The sequence below is a fragment of the Pecten maximus genome, chromosome 3, assembly GCF_902652985.1.
Source record: "Pecten maximus chromosome 3, xPecMax1.1, whole genome shotgun sequence".
Taxonomy (NCBI): Eukaryota; Metazoa; Mollusca; class Bivalvia; order Pectinida; family Pectinidae; genus Pecten; species Pecten maximus.
The window spans coordinates 45,132,484-45,157,085 of NC_047017.1; the positions used below are offsets into that span (position 1 = coordinate 45,132,484).

The 24,602-nt window shown below is 36.1% G+C and overlaps 1 protein-coding gene across 1 annotated transcript in view; it reads right to left on the minus strand.

Moving 5' to 3' along the window:
• The window catches only part of LOC117322778 (pleckstrin homology domain-containing family H member 1-like), a 304,601-nt gene that overhangs the window by 59,418 nt on the left and 220,581 nt on the right, over nucleotides 1-24,602 (minus strand). The window contains exons 23-26 of the mRNA XM_033877718.1: nucleotides 22,580-22,735; nucleotides 21,657-21,754; nucleotides 6,557-6,608; nucleotides 1,418-1,569 (exon numbers count right to left, since the gene is read on the minus strand). Of these exons, the coding sequence (XP_033733609.1) occupies nucleotides 1,418-1,569; nucleotides 6,557-6,608; nucleotides 21,657-21,754; nucleotides 22,580-22,735 (458 nt within the window). The remainder of the gene's footprint in view (nucleotides 1-1,417; nucleotides 1,570-6,556; nucleotides 6,609-21,656; nucleotides 21,755-22,579; nucleotides 22,736-24,602) is intronic.

Sequence of the window (24,602 nt, forward strand, 5' to 3'; positions counted from 1 at the left end):
AAACCACATGATTCTGCGTAGAAACCACATGATTTTGTGTAGAAACCACATGATTTTGTGTAGAAACCACACGATTTTGTGTAGAAACCACATGATTTTGTGTTGAAACCACACGATTGTGTAGAGCCACATGATTGTGTAGAAACCACAAGATTTTGTGTAGAGCCACATGATTTTGTGTAGAAACCACATCATTTTGTGTAGAAACCACATGTTTTGTGTAGAAACCACACAATTTTGTGTAGAAACCACACGATTTTGTGTAGAGCCACATGATTTTGAGTAGAAACCAAATTATTCTGTGTAGAAACCACATGTTTTGTGTAGAAACCACATGATTTTGTGTAGAGCCACATGATTTTGTAAAGAAACCACATGATTTTGTGTAGAGCCACATGATTTTGAGTTGAAACCAAATTATTTGATGTAGAAACCACATGTTTTGTGTTGTGTAGAAACCACACGATTTTGGGTAGAAACCACATGATTTTGTGTAGAGCCACATGATTTTGAGTTGAAACCAAATTATTTTGTGTAGAAACCACATGATTTTGTGTAGAAACCACATGATTTTGGGTAGAGCCACATGATTTTGTGAAGAAACCACATGTTTTTGTGTAGAAATCATTTGTTTTGTGAAGAAACCACATGTTTTTGTGTAGAAATCATTTGTTTTGTGAAGAAACCACATAATTTTGTGTAGAAACCACTTGTTTTTGTGTGGAAACCACATGTTTTGTGTAGAGCCACATGATTTTGTGTGGAAACCACATGTTTTGTGTAGAAACCACATGATTTTGTGTAGAGCCACGTACATGAATTTGTGTAGAAACCACATGATTTTGTGTAGAAACCACAACATTTTATGTAGAAACCACATGTTTTGTGTAGAAACCACATGATTCTGCGTAGAAACCACATGATTTTGTGTAGAAACCACACGATTTTGTGTAGAAACCACATGATTTTGTGTTGAAACCACACGATTGTGTAGAGCCACATGATTGTGTAGAAACCACAAGATTTTGTGTAGAGCCACATGATTTTGTGTAGAAACCACATCATTTTGTGTAGAAACCACATGTTTTGTGTAGAAACCACACAATTTTGTGTAGAAACCACACGATTTTGTGTAGAGCCACATGATTTTGAGTAGAAACCAAATTATTCTGTGTAGAAACCACATGTTTTGTGTAGAAACCACATGATTTTGTGTAGAGCCACATGATTTTGTGAAGAAACCACATGTTTTTGTGTAGAAATCATTTGTTTTGCGAAGAAATCACATGTTTTTGTGTAGAAATAATTTGTTTTGCGAAGAAACCACATGTTTTTGTGTAGAAATCATTTGTTTTGAGAAAAAAACACATGTTTTTGTCTGTACTATAAACAGACTTTCCTCAACGGCTATACTTACCTTTGTTCCTCCTCAGTTGCATGACTATACTTTCGGGGGTAGAACCGGTCAAGGACTGTAGTCAGCTGTTGGGCAAGATTGGGTTGGTAGGGAGGGGCTGCCCCGCCCACCTGACTAGACTCATTTGATAGCTTCACGTCTCCAAACTCTATCTGTAAAATGCCAATTACAAATTTCAAAATAAATAGATGTCTCATAAGGATGGTTAGAGGAAACTGCACCAAGAAGCACCAATTTGAGATTTCAGTATGGAAGATGTTGTTAACCTGCTGTTGTTTTATTTTATCATCCCTTTGATTACACAATGGGTGGTCTCACTTTACCAAATGTATGTGTTCTCAATTATAACGCTGTATTAGAGCACCCAACCTGTTCTTGTTCTAGCACAAGTCTCATCACAGGAAACTGTGGAACATGTCGACAAAACAAAGTTGTACTGACAGACATACAGTAGAGTTGTACAGACAGACATACAGTAGAGTTGTACAGACAGACATACAGTAGAGTTGTACAGACAGACATACAGTAGAGTTGTACAGACATACAGTAGAGTTGTACAGACAGACATACAGTAGAGTTGTACAGACAGACATACAGTAGAGCTGTACAGACAGACATACAGTAGAGTTGTACAGACAGACAGTAGAGTTGTACAGACAGACATACAGTAGAGTTGTACAGACAGACATATAGTAGAGTTGTACAGACAGACATACAGTAGAGTTGTACAGACAGACATACAGTAGAGTTGTACAGACAGACATACAGTAGAGTTGTACAGACAGACATACAGTAGAGTTGTAGAGACAGACATACAGTAGAGTTGTACAGACAGACATACAGTAGAGTTGTACAGACAGACATACAGTAGAGTTGTACAGACAGACATACAGTAGAGTTGTACAGACAGACATACAGTAGAGTTGTACAGACAGACATATAGTAGAGTTGTACAGACAGACATACAGTAGAGTTGTACAGACAGACATACAGTAGAGTTGTACAGACAGACATATAGTAGAGTTGTACAGACAGACATACAGTAGAGTTGTACAGACATACAGTAGAGTTGTACAGACAGACATACAGTAGAGTTGTACAGACAGACATACAGTAGAGTTATACAGACACACAGTAGAGTTGTACAGACAGACATACAGTAGAGTTGTACAGACAGACATACAGTAGAGTTGTACAGACAGACATACAGTAGAGTTGTACAGACAGACATACAGTAGAGTTGTACTGACAGACATACAGTAGAGTTGTACAGACAGACATACAGTAGAGTTGTACAGACAGACATACAGTAGAGTTGTACAGACAGACATACAGTAGAGTTGTACTGACAGACATACAGTAGAGTTGTACAGACAGACATACAGTAGAGTTATACAGACAGACATACAGTAGTTGTAAGTTAAAATTCTCTAAGTAATAAAATATATAATTTAATTATTATGAATGTCTTTTATCTAAATTATGTCACTATTTATTCTATTCAAGGTGAAAGTCATAATTATTGAAAGGTAGATTAGAAAATTTGACAAAATACTGTGCCCTTGGTGGAAGATTATTTTACACATAATTGCATATGGAAGAAATGAAATCTCTATACATTATTAATGGGACTATAAAATTTGTCAGAGATATGATATAAGACCTGAATAAAGCAAAAACTAGATTTTAATTAAATTCACAGTTTATCGGAGTGTACTGAGTAAACTAAAGCAGTTATTGGGCAGTACATTGACTCCAAACTAGAACATCTAACTTCTGTAATATTAAAACGTTTATTAATGTTTTGAATTCATAACAAAGATAATTTTTATGACAATGAACGACCATGGATGTTTTTTGAGTTTTCTATACTGTAAGCTCAGTCTTAAATGTGATAATGTTATTCAAAATTACAATGCAAAGTAGCATGTCAGCTGTTTGCACAATTTTGAATAAGATGATAGCAGATTATTACTACACAGAACACCAATTCAAATTTTTTGTGAAAAATCATTCATGCATGATATAATTAAAATATATTTTTTTTTAAAACTTAAACAAATGAAAATTGTGTTGAGAACATTAAATCCTTTTTATTTTACAGATTATATGTAAATTATTATAATTAATATGATCCTCCAGTACAAGGAAGTCACTAATGACAGGTATATATACTATAAAACCTTTCACTTCAGCTATGTAAACATCCTTCAGCAAAGGTTTTTGTTAAATCTTAATTAGTGTAAATTGTATTAAGTGAATGGTGTGGAGAGCGTCTACAGTATTAGGGTGGGGGGTCAGACAGCTGAAAGTGTAGAGGAGGGCAGGTGAGGAGAGTATATTACCAATACCGTGTGGGTATAAAGGCACAAAAAAATACTTAATTACAATCTGATAGATGTCTGCATGAACATGTGCAGTACAGATAGATGTGATATACAGGGTTGTTTCCTACTGCCTGATAGGTGCTCATCTATTATAGGTCCCACAAAGGGCTTCTGGCTGTTTTTGTGCATTATTCATAAAAAAAAACAAAAAACAAAAAAATACCATTAAAAATCTTCTAGTTACAAAAATAGTTAAAAAAAAAGAAAGTTATAATTAATTATCAAATCTGAAAAAAAACAAATGAGTGGGGGTTCAAACAGACATAACCTTTCCCGTCCACTCATCAGCAATTGGTGTGTCGCTTTCCCTAAAGTGGATAAAGTGTGACCTTTGACCTTTTAAACTTGACAAATTAGGACTTTAATCCAACTGGGTGTAGAATGCAGGGATTAGTGGGGTTATCTTATAACAAGTGGCCCATGGGCCTTAACAGTCACCTGAATTCTGCAATACAAAGTGATAGCTGATGTTTTTGTTTTTAAATTATGAGTTTAACATATTCGACCAGTGAGGAACATCAAAGTCTTTTATAGACAGAACAAAGATTTTCAGTCATGTGACCAGTATCATGACCCTAGGCCTCTTAGTTAATCACAATAAGTTGATCAAAAAGTCTTTAATCTATATAGGTGTCTGCTTCTGTAGCTGCTTCGTTTGATTGACCAGTACAGACAAGGTGACCCAATAATAGTTAATGAGAAGTCGTTGCAAAGAATTTAACTTTTGACCCCAGTAATCCTGCAGTAATCCTGGTCATTTGAACAAATTAGTAGCCCTTAATCCCAGCATGCAACTGGTCAAACATCATCAATCTGGGCCTAATGGTAAATGAGATGAAGTCATTCAAAGATTTTAAGATTTCTGACCCCCAGTGACCATGAAAGTAGGTCAAGGTAATTCATTTGAACAAATTTTGAAGCCCAACATAACAGCATACTACTGGCCCTGTATCAAGGCTCTGGGCCTCTTAGTTACAGAGAACAAGCTGTTTTAAGTCATAAACTTTAACATACTTTCGGCCCTTCATTTCAGCATGTTACTGGCCCAATATCATGACTCTGTGCTTCTTGGTTATTGACAGGAAGTTGTTAAGATATTTTAAGACATTTGACCCCTGTGATCTTGAAAGTAGGTCAATGTCCTTCATTTTAACAAACTTGGTAGCCCTTTATCCCAGTATGCTACTTGCCTGATATCATGGCTCTAGGCCTCTTAGTTATTTATTAAGAAGTCAAAAATGTAAATTGTTTACGACCCATGACAGATGCCGCTAAGTTCATAATTTAACAGCCTAAGTCTTTAATCTATATATAGGTGTCTGCTACTGTAGCTGCTTCGTTTGATTGACCAGTACAGACAAGGTGACTCGATACTAGATATAGTTAAACTGTCCATACAGTAAAACCTTTTTACATCATTCAAAGTAGTATACCAGTTTAATACAATGTCACAATTTGTAGATCAATGCTCCCTTCTGATATCTGTTGAGAAACTTTCTGCTGTGTTGGAAGTTAGGCACAATATCCTATAGTTAGACGTCAGGTGTTAGTCGGTGGAGTAGCGTAATTTGGAGTTAGGCGGCTAGCTATCTCCAATCAATGTATCACAAGACACTCTCCTTTTATCAACATGGAAACATCAACTGCAGTAATTGAAATTCAAAAGTCTGTTTCATCTCAATAAAAATCCATATTTCAAAGATGGAGAAAGCCTATAAAATAGTGGAAATAAAGAGTGTGGAATCCTCCAGATAACAAATATTCCATGTAAAATTAATTAAAATTCAAAAGAATTAATAGTGAAATGTAAGAAATGCATTTACACATACAGCCATACAGACCACTTGGGACCTTGATAACTTGAGGAGAGCCAAAGGCTTCTATGTAAAATTAATTACAATTCAACGGAATTAGCTGGTTATAAGACAAGCCTAAGAATGCATTGTCTTATTGTGTAATCCATGTCTGTCCCTGAATAGAGGCTCTGACAAGGATATTACTGGAAATTGTTTCATACCAGTAAAAAAGGTGATCATGTACTGTTTTGATTTTATGTATTAGGTCTTCCACAGAGATGAAGGCAGGATTTCAGGGGTTTGAAAAATACTTTGAAGATTGCTAATAAAAAATCAGGATTAATTACTGACCTGATAATGTACAATTTGAAGAGTTTCCTTGATCTCTTTTGGGAAATAATAGTAGATTAGAATCTAAAGGAATCAGGGTACATACCTAGGGGTCATCAAACAGGATAAGAACAATGACCTTCAAACATTATACATACCTAGAGGTCATTAAACAGGATCAGAACAATGACCTTCAAACATTGTACATACCTAAAGGTCATTAAACAGGATCAGAACAATGACCTTCAAACATTGTACATACCTAGAGGTCATTAAACAGGATAAGAACAATGACCTTCAAACATTGTACATACCTAAAGGTCATTAAACAGGATCAGAACAATGACCTTCAAACATTGTACATACCTAGAGGTCATTAAACAGGATAAGAACAATGACCTTCAAACATTGCACAGACCTTGAGGTCATTAAACAGAATCAGGACAATAACCTTCAAACATTGCACAGACCTTGAGGTCATTAAACAGGATCAGAACAATGACCTTCAAACATTGTACATACCTAGAGGTCATTAAACAGGATAAGAACAATGACCTTCAAACATTGCACAGACCTTGAGGTCATTAAACAGAATCAGGACAATAACCTTCAAACATTGCACAGACCTTGAGGTCATTAAACAGGATCAGAACAATGACCTTCAAACATTGTACATACCTAAAGGTCATTAAACAGGATCAGAACAATGACCTTCAAACATTGTACATACCTAGAGGTCATTAAACAGGATAAGAACAATGACCTTCAAACATTGTACATACCTAAAGGTCATTAAACAGGATCAGAACAATGACCTTCAAACATTGTACATACCTAGAGGTCATTAAACAGGATAAGAACAATAACCTTCAAACATTGCACAGACCTTGAGGTCATTAAACAGAATCAGGACAATAACCTTCAAACATTGCACAGACCTTGAGGTCATTAAACAGGATCAGAACAATGACCTTCAAACATTGCACAGACCTTGAGGTCATTAAACAGGATCAGGACAATAACCTTCAAACATTGTACATACCTAGAGGTCATTAAACAGGATCAGAACAATGACCTTCAAACATTGCACAGACCTTGAGGTCATTAAACAGAATCAGGACAATAACCTTCGAACATTGTACATACCTAGAGGTCATTAAACAGGATCAGAACAATGACCTTCAAACATTGCACAGACCTTGAGGTCATTAAACAGAATCAGGACAATAACCTTCGAACATTGTACATAACTAGAGGTCATTGAACAGGATCAGAACAATGACCAGTGACCTTTGAAGCCTGTAAACAAGCTATAATAAGTGTAGGTTTTTATGTTTTTTATTCTTTGTTGGCTAAATGTAGATTTAATATATATAGTTGATCAGTATACACCAATCAGGATATAATGATCATAAATACAACCCTTAATGCCTAATATAAACCCATCAAGTCCTCGCATATTTCAGTTGAGAACTACACCTAGTTTTCAAGGTATATGTTAATGAAGTTATAAAGGACCGTAAAAATGAGAACAGCCTTCTGCAGATCTCCTGCGGCAACAGTCTCAGATGTACAGACAGTTTTTGCATGTTTTAATTTTCCTTGTCTTACGCTTGGTTGCATGGTTAGATAAGCTTTCAATATTACTTGTCATGTTAACATACATCAGATATGTTTTGCAGACCTGCTCTGACTATAGGCAGTTTTACAGACATATGGACCACTCCATCCCCTTATCTCTTAGTTCAACCACAAATAATGTGTCACAGCTTGTGAAATATATTTTACATGCAACAAAAAAAGGGAATTAAATACCGGTCTCATTTGATGTGTGTTGCCTGGCTATCTGTAGGCCTAACCATCCACCTGATAGTATTGAAGTAGACAGTTAGGACTACTGGATATTTTTAAATGACAATGACAAATCAATGTGATGTTTTGGAAGATGTTTTGTGATTGTGGGCATGTCTGATTTGTCACTATTAGAATGGTACAATTACACGGCAGTCGTGCAGGTTCACTGTCTCCCATCAGGATGTCGTGTGTGAATAATACAACCACAGCAGGCAATCATGCTCCCCGTAAAAATGTTAAAAATTATATTATCTGATTTGTGATTTAACAAAAGCACAAAACAAGAGTGTGTATTTGTCCTGATCTGGACAGAAACTAACAAGAATATCCTTAAGGTAGCTCAAGTCATTGCAAAAGAGAGTTCAAAGCAGTTTTTTTTTAATTTGCATATTTTCTCTCTAGTTTTATGACATAAAGATGGAGCTTCACTACGTTAAATAGTAGTTTAAATCATGTGATATTTTGACTAATTTTGATTTACCTTGTGTTGTGACAAGCCTCTGCTTGTTCTATCTAACAAATAAATCATATTCTTGAAAAAATAAGCAAAGACTTGGTGATGGAAGGATGGTACATTTTACAATACCGATCCTATAATCTAACGAGAGATCTAAGAGGGATCTTGGCAATAAATGGTTTTGATTTGTTCTACGTATGATCTATTCTCTACTTTAATGATCTGATAACAAGGAGAACATAGACAAAATCTAAGAAAGATATTAGTAATTTTCTGTGAATATGAAGTAGCAATTAAGTTAAACTTCAACTGTCAGCCATTTTGCTTTCTGGATCAAAATTAAAATCAAATTGGCACAACTAGAAATTCAAACAAAAGCACTGACAGGTCAGCAAGGCCACCACTGTGTGGCAAGGGAGCAAAATATACATCCTACACATCCACTTCCATATCTGATGGGCTAAACAACTGTGTGGCAAGGGAGCAAAATATACATCCTACACATCCACCTCCATATCTGATGGGCTAACCAAAATACAGTATCAAACTCTTTTGTTAGATTTGATTTGTTTTATTAAAATGCTAAATACCATCATTAAATGACCCTGGCTATTAATAGAATGATGATCAAAACCGAACCGAACCAAAACATCCCCACAAAGAACCAGGGTCATAGTCAGAGATCCACTTTGACCTTGACCTTTGGAATCAAATATCCTTTACCTTTGACCCACTGATGTTAATCAGTGATAATATACAAAATTCGACCTTCTATTTTCTTCTATTTTTTTTTATTTTTTTTATTATTATTATTATTCCTTAAAATTAACCATTGTAGTCAAATTTTAATATCAAATTGTAGCCCGAGGTAATTACCACCTGCCCAAGCTCATGAGGAACATCACCTAAATGCAACAAAAATGTCGCGATTTTGTTCACGCACTTTCTCCCTCATTTTGGATGTGGAATGAGGGAGATCTCCCTCATTGGAGGTTTCAGAGGTTGACATGTATGCAAAGTACTGACAAACTTTGATGTTACACATATACATACAAGACAGAGAAAAACTTTAGTCTCCCCTTCCGCCCCTGTTTCATGGTAGGGGACTGAAAATACAATAAATATAAAAATATCACACAATATTTAAATCATATTTACTGAATTGCACAATATATTCAGCGAATATTTAATGACACAAAACCAGGGATTCTGTGTTATAGAGTCACAACAATGACAGATCTACATACAATCATCCTGTCAGTCTGAATGAAGAAATCTCCGAGGACTTAAAACCAACAGGAAATGCTGATATATACTGGTGGTACGTGCTCACTGCTAGCTACAATAGCTGATTGTGTGTTGTTTTTTGTGTTTTCATATCCAGCCAATACATTCTCAAATCTTTGACTGAATTTGCTTGTTATTGATTCAACTCTCATGTAGGGATATCTGGGAATACTTATGATAACATGTCTAAGAATAGAAAAGACATTGTGAAAAATAACCAAATCATAAATGGCATGGAAAAGATGAAGGATTCCATACAGACATTTAATACTAGAATTTTAAAAAACCCTCAAATACCTGATATCTGTAACTCAAGGCATACCTTTAGGGGGATACACAAATGATTAAAATCTTAACAATAAACTCTGATTAGTTGTTCAATGAGGTAGCCACAAAGTGCAAGAAGACCCTCGGACTACAAATGACCTTGACAGTTCATACCACCAATAAACCCTACAAACAAAGAAGATAGATATATAGACTACAGTGTATAATAGGTATGTATAATGTCCAACTGAAGGTTTGATTAATTCATCCTTTCTAGAATTAAGGGATCATCCCTAGAAATTATTATATATACATTGGCCTCTTGGGTCAGTGAGCTAACTTGGGTCAGGTGAGCTAACTTGTGTCGGGTGAGCTAACTTGGGTCAGGTGAGCTAACTTGGGTCAAGTGAGCTAACAACAAAGCTGGCAGACAATGTTGTCAAACCTAGGTTTCCAAATCTACATATCAAAGAGGATGTTTCTAACATTTTAGACACTGCAGACTGGACAAAAACCAAATGGGCAACTAGTACAACTGTCAAACTTTTCAGACAGAATTGGAGGTCAAAAGTAAGCACAGAAAAGTGGCATTTGATGACATAAATATTCAGTGTATACCATGGCCATAAACCCAAGTAAATATGTGTTGAGCGACACTCAAAATGGAGTCAAATGTCAGTACAGCAACCTTGATTATCCTGGTAATTAATTTACAAGTGTAGGCAACCAATATCTACCTATACATGTATTAGTTATGTAATCAATAAGTTGATTACAGATCACATTATCATCTGATTTCCATTGGATCGGTAAAGTAATCAATTTGAATTTGTTTTTCCTTAACAAATGAGTATGAGGTAAAAATTATTTCAAATTTTGTACCTTCTAAAAAGTCAAGAAAAATAATCAAGCAATTGTAGCATTTTAAGTTTGGTTTGTATGAACTAATTCAAAATTCTATATTTATATAAATATAAGAAATTGCCAAATAAAACAATATGTTGCAGTAATAGTCATTTTTAAATAGATTTCTAATTATGAAAAAGCTCTTCTGAAAGTTTTTTTTTTTTCTTCAGCATGTAGATTTATGTTTGTCAAAAAAATATAAAAGTAAAAGAAAAAGAAGGCATGAGAAAATTCTAAAACCAATCCAGAACATCTACAATAACATCCGAGAACGTGTTAATACATTCTTAGACTTATGGAAGAGCTCTTCTATTCTTAATCACCTTTTTTTCCAAGTGGCTGTAAATAATTTTTGATGGACAAGTTTGTCTTCATTAAGGAAAATGAAAACCGAGACCATAATCAAGGATTAATGTGTTTGTACCTGTAAGGTAGTGATTGGCCTCATTGTAATTAGGTAACAATACAGGTAAGTGTATAGGATTACATAACAAAGGCTAACCTAGAAGTAATGATGTTGGCAAAGTTAGTGGTGGCACCCAGACTCCTCCATATTGACATTCCCATAAAACAAGTGGTGCTGATCCCAGCTATATCAATTATTAATACAGCATATAGGCTGCAGCGAATTCTTCATGTGCTGAACACCACACTATATAACATATTATGGTCACTTAATAATCCCGAGCTCAACATACAAGCACTTCTACTGACAATATATCTATCAACAAAATCAAAAGAACAAACAAATTAAGTTCTAAGAATATCAATCAGCGTTGCCTTGATTAGTTAGAACAGTAATCCTTCCTAAAGCTTCTTATTGATACGATACACAAGAAAAAACATGACAGAAAATTAATGTTTTGATTTTAGAGCTTCATTTTAAAAGAAACTATACATGTATGGCCTTAGTAAAACCTACTACAGAAACCCTAGTCCTAATTGTAGTAAACCTCATCCCTCATCCACGGTCAACTAATTCATTCTGAAACTAAAGCCCACTTTATAAATTATAAAGTATCTAAACGTTCACTACTCATCTCTTAACAAATCAATTCAGTTTATAATACAGTCATGCCTTGTCACGAGCAATTTATGACTTATTGAAACCCATTCTAGTCAATTATCTCCATTTTCAAAACTCATCAGAAAATACGGTCTGTGGATGGCAGTGTGCTGTATGTGTAAGGCCTGTCGAGTAAATGGATTCACCACCAAGTCACCAACACTGCAATTTAAAACCTTAAATAGCTACTCAACATCGATAACAGTAATATTGAATATATTACAAAGAAATGGCAAATCTGTTTAACGGATACAATTCTCATGTTTAGTCACAAATTCTGAATGAACAAAATCAATTTCCTTTTGAAAGCAGAAGAGTTGTCTGGTATTCACAGGTTAGAGACGGCATTACCAGGAAATATGTATCACTCATAATAACCGTAAACCATGGGGCTATCTGTGACAGATGGTTCTCATAGTACATGTCAATAAGTCATAGACTGAAAATTACACTTACTAACCATATGTACCAAAGTTTACCAATAACCCTTCAATAACACACATAAATATTGACAAACAATAAGGAGATACATCAATATACTCACAACATCAGCATCTTATAGGATCTGATTTTACAGTTACACATACACTCTTTTGTTCAACATCCCTTGGTACATTCACACATAAATTATCTTCAATGACACAAATCTTGATTAAGTTGTCACATCCTTGTTTAGTTGACAATCTGTTGTTTAGTTGACACATACCCTTGTTTAGTTGACAAACTGTTGTTTTGTTGACAAACTGTTGTTTAGTTGACAAACTGTTGTTTAGTTGACAAACTGTTGTTTAGTTGACATACTGTTGTTTAGCTGACATACTGTTGTTAAGTTGACACATACCCTTGTTTAGCTGACATACTGTTGTTTAGTTGACACATACCCTTGTTTAGCTAATATGCCATTGTTTAGTTGACATATACCCTTGTTTAGTTGACACATACCCTTGTTTAGTTGACACATACCCTTGTTTAGTTGACACATACCCTTGTTTAGTTGACATACTGTTGTTTAGTAGACATACTGTTGTTTAGTTGACACACACCCTTGTTTAGTTGTCATACTGTTGTTTAGATGACACACACCCTTGTTTAGTTGACATACTATTGTTTAGTTGATACACATCCTTGTTTAGTTGACAATCTGTTGTTTAGTTGACACATACCCTTGTTTAGTTGACAAACTGTTGTTTAGTTGACAAACTGTTGTTTAGTTGACAAACTGTTGTTTAGTTGACATACTGTTGTTTAGCTGACATACTGTTGTTAAGTTGACACATACCCTTGTTTAGCTGACATACTGTTGTTTAGTTGACACATACCCTTGTTTAGCTAATATGCCATTGTTTAGTTGACATATACCCTTGTTTAGTTGACACATACCCTTGTTTAGTTGACACATACCCTTGTTTAGTTGACACATACCCTTGTTTAGTTGACATACTGTTGTTTAGTAGACATACTGTTGTTTAGTTGACACACACCCTTGTTTAGTTGTCATACTGTTGTTTAGATGACACACACCCTTGTTTAGTTGACATACTATTGTTTAGTTGATACACACCCTTGTTTAGTTGACATACTGTTGTTTAGTTGACACATACCCTTGTTTAGCTGACATACTGTTGTTAAGTTGACACATACCCTTGTTTAGTTGACATACCCTTGTTTAGTTGACATACTGTTGTTTAGTTGACACATACCCTTGTTTAGTTGACATACTGTTGTTTAGTTGACACACACCCTTGTTTAGTTGACATACTGTTGTTTAGTTGACATACTGTTGTTTAGCTGACATACTGTTGTTTAGCTGACATTCTGTTGTTTAGCTGACACATACCCTGGTTTTGTTGACACATGTCCTTGCATGCTTACTTGACACATACCCTTGACAGGCAGCTATCCCCATATATATATGGACCATCATAAAATATTTTAAAATGACAACCTTAATAAAGACATAAAACTCATCTTTGACATAATGAATTATCCACATTTTCCAATTAAATACATTTTTCATTTATTAAAGGTAATAATCTGCATTAATTTGATATTTTAGCAGTATAGTTTATTTACAGAATTCATATCAGCTTCATTAGGATGTCTAAAAGACCCTCTAATATTTCCCCAAATATCAATTTACCATTGTTATAACCAATCAATTATTCTGCATGCTGCGATGACATGTTAGGCCAGGCTTTATGTTATAATGAAGACAGCCAAGCCAAATCCTATCTGATGATGTACTGTAGATTCTCCACTTGGCGTATAACCATTGCAGGAAATACGGTCTAATACAGCCACAGTATCAGGACCTTGCTGTATACACAGGGAATCTCTCAAGCATATATCATTACCAATTCTCTCGACTCACATAACAGAAACCTTGCTCTTGTTACATATTGGTGTGTAAGATTTTCGTTTCTGTTTAATGTCACCAAAACCCCAAGGCGCCATCAGTTTTATCACGCTGATCGCAGAGAGCCCCAACACTGTCGGAGTCTGATTGGTGAACCTGTTGGATTAGTTCCTTTCATGAAATTGCAACATTTAATCGATTTGTGAAAGTTTCATTTCACTGGGGAAACAATTTTCCTGAAGATTTATCTCCTAATAACCATCATTTTCACTGTAATAACTTCCAGTATAATGACACTCGTACAGTGTGCACTACATTTAAACTAAAGGTAAACTGGTAGTGCACTACACCCTAAGAGGTGATGAACAGCAAAACCCCCATACAGGTAATGGGCAGTACCAAAGGCTACCTGGGATTTTTACCTGTACTGTATATATAAGGCTATCTAGCAGTTATATTCAAACATATGGAGTTTGACATCAGACTGAGAAGGACCACCTAGCCGCGCCTATGTCCGGCCCAGGGAGATGTCCGGCCCTGTGGACGTACCGGATGGATAGGACAAGACTCACCTGAGAGGGACACAGGCACCGGAGGCACTCAACCACCGGCCCCCTCACGTCGCCTGAACACAGCCCTTGCAGTGGAAGGAGACGTTAAACCACTAACCAACCAACCAACTATATTCAAAGAGTTATTAAAAAGGTTTTGGAAGTTTAGTTTGATGTTATATTTCAACCTTTCTATTCTTGTTAATTATACACTGTAACTAAGTTAAGACAAATTTACTTTATAAATCCTTTAACTAAGTTAAATTGTTCAAGCCAAGTTTCATTTATCTTTTGGTACTTTATATTTTGTATTGATTAATCACTTATATATTTCACATGTTTAATTCCAGTAATTTTGTTTTCATCACATGAAAGTATATAATAATACATTTGAAAACAATTATCGTTACTTGAACATTTTCAATTTGATACATTTAATTTATATTGAAGTTTAATTTCAGATTAAATTAAGCAGCATATTCATAATTTCATTTTTGATGTGATATGCTTATTAAAACCTAATTCAGCCCATAATATATGTTGTACATTCTATGTGTATACATCCAGTGCTTAAAGTCAGAAACCTGAACACATCAAGAAATTAACAAGAGGCCCAGGGGCCTTAACGGTCATCTGACTCTAAATTAAAACCCTTATATTATTGTAGTATGCATTCTCTGTAGCAAGTATATAGTGGCACTGTTGGCCATGGTGGCCATCTTGGATATCTGACCGACCCAATAAATGATAACACTTGGTCTGGACCATCTAAGGATAATTTCTGGTAAGTTAGAGCTGAATCCCACGGTGTGGAATTTGAGAAGAAGTTTGAAATAGGTGTTGTTCAGGAATACCATGATTGCGCAATCATGTTACAAAATGGCCGCCATTGCTGCCATGCCAAAGTTTTTACGAGGCCAAAAAAATAACAACACTTTGTTTGCACTCCTTCCTTAACATCCTCACCAATTTCGAGCTCAATGGCACCAGTGGAACTGAAGAAGTTTAAAATGTGTTTTTTAAGATGGCGGATATGGCGGACTGACCTAAAAAAATGACAACACTTGGTCGGGATCATCTCAGGATTATTTCTGGCAAGTATCAGCCCAACAGCACTGGTGGAACTTGAGAAGAAGTTTAAAATGTGTTTTCAAAATGGCGGCTTTGGCGGCCATCTTGGATTTCGGACCGACCCGAAAAATAGCAACACTTGGTCATGATCATATCAGGATCATTTCAGGCAAGTTTCAGCTCAATAGCACTGGTGGAACTTGAAAAGAAGTTTAAAATGTGTTTTTCAAGATGGCGGCTATGGCGGCCATCTTGGATTTCGGACCGACCCAAAAAATAACAACACTTGGTCGGAATCATCTCAGGATTATTCCTGGCAAGTTTCAGCCCAACAGCACTGGTGGAACTTGAGAAGAAGTTTAAAATGTGTTTTCAAAATGGCGGCTATGGCGGCCATCTTGGATTTCGGACCGACCCGAAAAATAACAACACTTGGTCAGGATTATATCAGGATCATTTCAGGCAAGTTTCAGCTCAATGGCACCAGTGGAACTTGAGAAGAAGTTTAAAATGTGTTTTTCAAGATGGCGGCTATGGCGGCCATCTTGGATTTTGGACCGACCCGAAAAATAACAACACTTGGTCGGGATCATCTCAGGATCATTTCAGGCAAGTTTCAGCTCAATGGCACTGGTGGAACTTGAGAAGAAGTTTAAAATGTGTTTTTCAAGATGGCGGCTATGGCGGCCATCTTGGATTTCGGACCGACCCAAAAAATAACAACACTTGGTCGGGATCATCTCAGGATTATTTCTGGCAAGTTTCAGCCCAACAGCACTGGTGGAACTTGAGAAAAAGTTTTAAATGTGTTTTCAAAATGGCGGCTATGGCGGCCATCTTGGATTTCGGACCGACCCAAAAAATAACAACACTTGGTAAGGATTATATCAGGATCATTTCAGGCAAGTTTCAACTCAATGGCACCAGTGGAACTTGAGAAGAAGTTTAAAATATGTTTTTCAAGATGGCGGCTATGGCGGCCATCTTGGATTTTGGACCGACCCGAAAAATAACAACACTTGGTCGGGATCATGTCAGGATCATTTCAGGCAAGTTTCAACTCAATGGCACCGGTGGAACTTGAGGAGAAGTTTAAAATATGTTTTTCAAGATGGCGGCTATGGCGGCCATCTTGGATTTCGGACCGACCCAAAAAATAACAACACTTGGTCGGGATCATCTCAGGATCATTTCTGGCAAGTTTCAGCCCAACAGCACTGGTGGAACTTGAGAAGAAGTTTAAAATGTGTTTTCAAAATGGCGGCTATGGCGGCCATCATGGATTTCGGACTGACCCGAAAAATAACAACACTTGGTCAGGACCATCACAGGATCATTTCAGGCAAGTTTCAGCTTAATCCCACTGGTGGAACTTGAGAAGAAGATTGAAATGTGAAAAGTTTACGCACGGCGAACGGCGCACGGCGAACGGCGCACGACGACGGACGAAGCATGATGACTATAGGTCATCCTGACCCTTCGGGTCAGATGACCTAATAAAAATTAAACATTGATTTAACATGTAAAGAAAGAGATTCTTTGAATGTACTGGTAATCATTTCAAAATTTTAAGTTTATAAAAGGGGTATGTTACTTGTAATACACCTTCCATCTTCCTTTACTGAAATAGTTGAAATTTCTGTACATGTACCCGTGTGTAGGGATCTAATACTTTGAAGATCTAACATATTGGATCTGATTCCAGGTATATGTATCAGTTACAGGTAACACAGAATGAGATAATGGCCTGAGGGAACAATTAATGTCATTTTTGTTATGAAATACATATACTGTCAAACTTGGGGAGGGGAGGGCAACAGTTTTAAGCTTATATAACACACATACATGTTCATGTATCTGGAGCTGTATTTGCCATACAACACTTGAATTATACAACACTTGTGTTTGTAATTTCATAATTTTCTTCTGTAAAGTTACCTGCTAACAAATATGGGGTACAGACAAAAGCCCCCCCCCCCCCCCCCCCCAGGACATTAGCCCCTAGGACAAAAGCCCCTTCACACTAATCAAAAAGTGGACAAAAGCCCCTTAATTAAAAAAAATAATATTGATTTTTCTTATTGATTTAAAAAAAAAATTCAATATGTGTTTTTAGCAATGGTTATATTAAGTTAAATTAAGTGCTACATGTACATATATGTATAAGTGACTTCAGTCACCAGTGGCTTCTGCAATGTAAACAACAACTACTTGAACTGTTACATAAACAATTAGCTGTTAGGTGTTTGGTAGGTTGGTCATTGATGTTGTATTCTCCTGAAAAGAAATATATCATTAATGGCTTCATGTGTATCAACAGTGACAATGCCTACGCTTGCACAGGCATACATTTGTTTTTTATATTATTTCTATGATTTTAATCATTTCTAAAATTAAAATAATTACAACACAGAGCAACATGTTTGGTTCGGCACTCATTATATTATAATTTGAGACACAGATACTGAAAAAGGAGATGTTCTAGGAACCTGATGGCACCATGTAATCAACGATTATTGATAAAATTCTACTTGTATAATATCATAACTATTTATTATAAAAAAAATACAGATTTATATAAAGTACACCAACTAAATTTATATAGAATGGGCTTTCGTCTGGGGGGGGGGGGGGGCTGATTTTGTCCTAGGGGCTAATGTCCAAGTGGGCTTTTGTCCTACACTCAACAAATATATTATATACGTGCCTTAAGCCACAGTTTTTTTTACAGTTCAAGCTAACATATTTTTTGCAATATTGTTTAAAAACAAAATTTTGGGATACATTTTGATAAGCATTTAAGTGTTTCCCTACTGCATTAAGAAAATGATTAATTGTTCTTAACCTTAAAATGTATAACTGATGGGGATTTTACCTCTTCTTGTAATTAAAGAAAATCAGCATATAAACTATATTTATTGAATATCTTTTTGTGAAGAAAAATGTATATAAAAATTAATTATTTTTTGATGATTCGCAAAAAAACCCTATAAATTTCTGAAAAACATCCACAGGTAGATCTTATATATGGGTAGTGTTAGATGCTAATTACAGGTAGGTAAGCCAGAGGACTCAGGCACAGCATGCTATAAATGGACCCCTGGGGAGGTAATTGGGGACTTGACAAAACTATAGCCAGGTGTTAAAACAGGCACACCTTAAGACTGATCCTCATCTGATACATATATATAGGTAAGGTGTTATGGAGGTCCATTAGGTGGTGGTGAGGTGGGGTTTGGGCCCTGGGGCCAAGGTGGCCATGACAATAGGCATGTTCTGAGAGTAACAATTATACATACAGGTACATAACTTGTTGTGTAGATATTATATGTCTCTTACAGAACACAAATGAGAATATACAAAACTTCTGATTCTTGATTATGTACTATGAATGGATTTCATGGTTGAATTAACAGATACTAGTGAAGTAACAATACATTGAATTTAAAAATATTTTTGTCTGATAAAATAATAAATATTAAGATATGTATACAGTGTACTTGAGAAAAAAAATCTACAAACATTCATCAAGGCCTAAGGTAGAATTAATCATTAATATAAAATGTATATTAATTACATCTAAAAAAAATAAATGAAAAGCATCAAAATTTTGAAATCAGGAAGATAAACCTTAATTTTACACTATAATGAAATCTTTTAAAAAGAATTAATGATAAAAAAGCCCACTACAAATCCAATTGATATGAGTTTTAATTCCTCTTGTTCAATATATCATATAAGAACCGCAGCCAATTTTATTTTGATTTAATATATATATATATTAGATAAAATTTTATCAACATTTAAATATACCTGGTAAAGTCAGGATGACAGATATAAGGCAGTCAATTTACACAGGGCTGTATATGTAACAACTACAGGTAGCTAACACAGGTGTCCAGTGGCACCGTCCATTACCTGTATAGGGGGATTTGTGGTCACACCCGACTGGACGTAGTGCACTACTAGTTTACCTGTAGCTTAAATGTAGTGCACTAGGATTGCACTAGGGTGTAAAGGTTAGCATACACTCAACTGTATATAACTAAAAAACTAAGTTTCTAAGGGTAGGGAAAGACCCCAGGGCCTCTTTTTATATCAGGATTGTGATTATCTCTTGATACCCAACAAACATATATGGTTATGGGATGGGGATCTCAACAGTTTAAAACACTTAACCAAGAAACTGAAGTCACTAGGGGCGGGGAAAAACCCCAGGACCTATTTTTACAACAAAATTGAGTTTATCTCCTGATTCCAAGCAATATGCTACATATGGTTATTGGTGATAATTTCAATGGTTTCAAAAATAAAACAAAGAAACTAAGTCTCTAGGGGTGGGACCAGACCCCAGGGTCTATCTTTACAACAGTATTGTGTTCATAACTTGATGCCGAGCAATGCAATATATGGTTATGGGATCAGGATCTTAATGGTCTTAAGGACAATATAGCCAAATTTCTCCCTTTTGACCTTGACCCTCAGGCCCCTGGGAGTCAGTCCCACAATTTGTAACTTTCTGAATCCTCACCACCTAAGGATGAAGCCAGTCGAATATGAGCGATATCCATCACTTAATTCCAGAGAAGACGTCGTTTATAGCAATATAGCTGAATTGCTTCCTTTTGGCCGTGCCCTTTAGCCCCCTGGAGGGGCTAAAGGCACACCATTTGTAGCTTTTTGAATCCTCATGGCTTAGCAAAGCTACCAGTCAAATAGGCGCAATATCTTTCTCTTAGTTCCAGAGAAGATGTTGTTTATAGAAATATAGCCAAATTGCTCCCTTTTGGCCCTTGCTCTTCAGCCCTCTGAGGGGTCGGATCCACCATTTGTAACTTTTTGAATCCCCACCAATTACAGATGTTTCCAGTCAAATTTGGGTCAATTCAAATCAGTAGTTAAAAGAAGTTATTTTTGTTAAAATGTTGACGGACCTATGGACGATGGACGCCACAGTATGCTATAAGCTCACCTTGGTCCTTTGGACTGGGCAAATAATACATGTACAAGGTTTTACTTAACTACACATTGTGTTCATCATGAAGATTCAACGGTTGTTTATGAGTATTTTATGTTGTGAGAATGCAAGATCTTCATTTTATATATGTGTTTAGCACAGTTTTATTATTATTATTACTGGCAAGGGAATTCATCTTAAAATTAAATTTCCCCTATTACATCATAAGCAAACAACACAGAAGAACTGTAGACCAAATGAACTCCAGTAGAAAATTTACGTGACAGACGAACAGACAGATGTCTCCATCTTAAAAGGCAGATACAATCAGGACGAATCTATAAATGAAACAGAAATTCTAAATTGTTGGTCTAGTAGAAGACAAAATTGTGATTTTTATAAAGTGATATTTTATACAGTCGTGGAATAAGAACACAGAGCTGGGTAATTACAGGTAAACACACTCATCGGAGACTATAATAGGAGCCAGATTGCCCTCACTTCCCAGCATCACCACTTCGAATGCCATGTTTTTCTTGTCCGGCTATAAAAGTCACATATTATATAACACACAAGGCCTGATAATATCACTGCACAACATCAATCGTTTACAATGTAACACTGGGCAAAGGGAGGTTACTCTCACTGAAAATCATCACTTGTAGCACTTTGGCATAAGATGGTGTTTCTGTTTCAGATTTGGTCTATCATTGATTTTTTACTTGCCTTTTTTTGTAGAATGATTTCTTTTACTTTCGGTTTCCTGTGTTTGTAGGATAACTTTTTTTGCTAACCTGTTTTTGAAGAATAATTTGTTCACTTACCTGTTTTATAGGATAATTTTTTTACCTGTTTTTGTAGGATAACTTTTTTACCTGTTTTTGTAGGATAACTTTTTTACCTGCTTTTTGTAGAATAACTTTTTTACCTGTTTTTGTAGAACAATTTTTTTACCTGTTTTTGTAGAGAAGTCGAATGGTTCGCCCATTGTCTTGTTTCCCTGAGAGATATTCTCTATGGCTTTGTTCCCATTTTGATATAACATCACAGATCTGAAAGAAGGAAGAAAATTAAGATTTCAAATTGATAAGTTTTTTTTTTCTTCATCAATTTGAGAAAATGAAATCATGCCAAGTAACTTTCATATTTTTCTTAACAAAACCTCTTCAGAACATTTGTTGTACAATTTGGTATGTATTGGGGAAATTGCACAAGGGAGACAACTCTTGAGCTCTTTGAGTCTGACAGCAGTAACTTCCAGTTTTGAACCAATCATAACCAATAAGTGATCAGATAACATCTGTGTGAAGTGTTAATGTGTTACCAAATTTTCACAATTATCACTTTGAAAGTAGCAAATCTCAAAATTAATTAACTAATCATATACTATATCATTGATTGTTATTTTTCTCATACATGTCTATTCATTTTTTCCCTACTTCCATTACAGATAGCCAAGAGATTAATAAGTTACAAATTAAAGGGCGTACCCCTCCTAGGAAAATCATCAAGATGAAAAATCAATTATCATTTCAGAAAACTCTGAAAAACAATCACATATTTGTTACTTCAGAAAGCTTTAAAGGACACATACAGTCCCCCTGTATAAAGCTGAGGAGGAGTGACCATGGATGTTGTTGCTTCAGTGATTATGTCATTATATCAGAGTGTCTGTAGCTATCAGTGTCTGGGCTAACAGGATATGTATAAGTGTGTTATTGTGTTATTAAATAAGGTCAAGGTTACAAATGCTACAAATGCTAACCTTGACTCAACAAGGTCAAGGTAATATATACTGACCCTAACCCATACAAACTAGGTCATCAAACTCACATATACTGACCTTGACTGGAATAAACAAGGTCAAAGTTACATACCTTAATGGAGGATTGGAGACAGTGTTCTATGTCGGAGCTACAAGGGTCGTCGGTACACAGGGAGAATCCTGACTGGCATACGTCCCGTACACTGATGGCCTTACTTAGGGTCAACAGAAACTCCTGGACTGTAGTGGACCCATCAAAACTCACCACCTGTGTTAAACAGAAAATCAAAATGTCTGAAAATCTATGGGGTCTGTTTAGTTTGGTACAATTGGAATGACTTCTAAATTGTTCAATATTTCTTTGTCAAATCTATGTAAATATCCTCATAACACTGTTAATCCTGAAGAAACTTTAACTTACAACACAATGAGAGCTTAACTGTAAACAGATGCAAGAGAAAATATTTGTCTTAAAATACAAATCACCTAAATATTTACAGTCTATATTAATATTGTACTGGACTGATGATTAATGTCTGGGGACCCTTAAAATCATAGGTACGTATTACTGTACATGTGAGTTACAATATATCGCATGAGGTCCATCTGGGAGTATTTAAGCAGCTATTCAATTAACCATCTGCAAAATTTGGTGATTGGAGACTGTTGTTCTTTGCACATTTATTATTGGTAAAACTCTTCAGAGTCCAGAATGCAGGAGGAGGAGGAGGAGGAGGAGGAGGAGGAGGAGGAACCATGGTGCTTTTGGGCAGGGAGGTTTGTAGTTTGCGAGGTTAGTATAAAGTTGTGCAAAAAGTGTTACCAGACAGGTATACTGATTGGTTGAGAGTCATATTAACCTCAGACTTACCTGGTATGTGTTGTGGACAAGTATACTGATTGGTTGAGAGTCGTATTAACCTCAGACGTACCTGGTATGTGTTGTGGAGAAAGTGAACAGGTATACTGATTGGTTGAGAGTCATATTAACCTCAGACTTACCTGGTATGTGTTGTGGACAGGTATACCGATTGGTTAGTCGTATTAACCTCAGACTTACCTGGAATGTGTTGTGGACAGGTATACTAATTAGTTAGTCGTATTAACCTCAGACTTACCTGGTATGTGTTGTGGAGGAAGTGAACAGGTATACTGATTGGTTGAGAGTCGTATTAACCTCAGACGTACCTGGTATGTGTTGTGGACAGGTATACTGGTTGGTTGAGAGTCGTATTAACCTCAGACGTACCTGGTATGTGTTGTGGACAGGTATACTGGTTGGTTGAGAGTCGTATTAACCTCAGACGTACCTGGTATGTGTTGTGGACAGGTATACTGGTTGGTTGAGAGTCATATTAACCTCAGACTTACCTGGTATGTGTTGTGGACAGGTATACTGATTGGTTGAGAGTCATATTAACCTGAGACGTACCTGGTATGTGTTGTGGACAGGTATACTGATTGGTTGAGAGTCATATTAACCTGAGACGTACCTGGTATGTGTTGTGGACACGTATACTGGTCGGTCGAGAGTCATATTAACCTCAGACTTACCTGGTATGTGTTGTGGACAGGTATACTGGTTGGTTGAGAGTCATATTAACCTCAGACTTACCTGGTATGTGTTGTGGACAGGTATACTGGTTGGTTGAGAGTCATATTAACCTCAGACTTACCTGGTATGTGTTGTGGACAGGTATACTGATTGGTTGAGAGTCGTATTAACCTCAGATTTACCTGGTATGTGTTGTGGACAGGTATACTGATTGGTTGAGAGTCATATTAACCTCAGACTTACCTGGTATGTGTTGTGGACAGGTATACTGATTGGTTGAGAGTCGTATTAACCTCAGACTTACCTCGTATGTGTTGTGGACAGGTATACTGATTGGTTGAGAGTTGTATTAACCTCAGATGTACCTGGTATGTGTTGTGGACAGGTATACTGATTGGTTGAGAGTCGTATTAACCTCAGATTTACCTGGTATGTGTTGTGGACAGGTATACTGATTGGTTGAGAGTCATATTAACCTCAGACTTACCTGGTATGTGTTGTGGACAGGTAAACTGATTGGTTGAGAGTTGTATTAACCTCAGACTTACCTCGTATGTGTTGTGGACAGGTATACTGATTG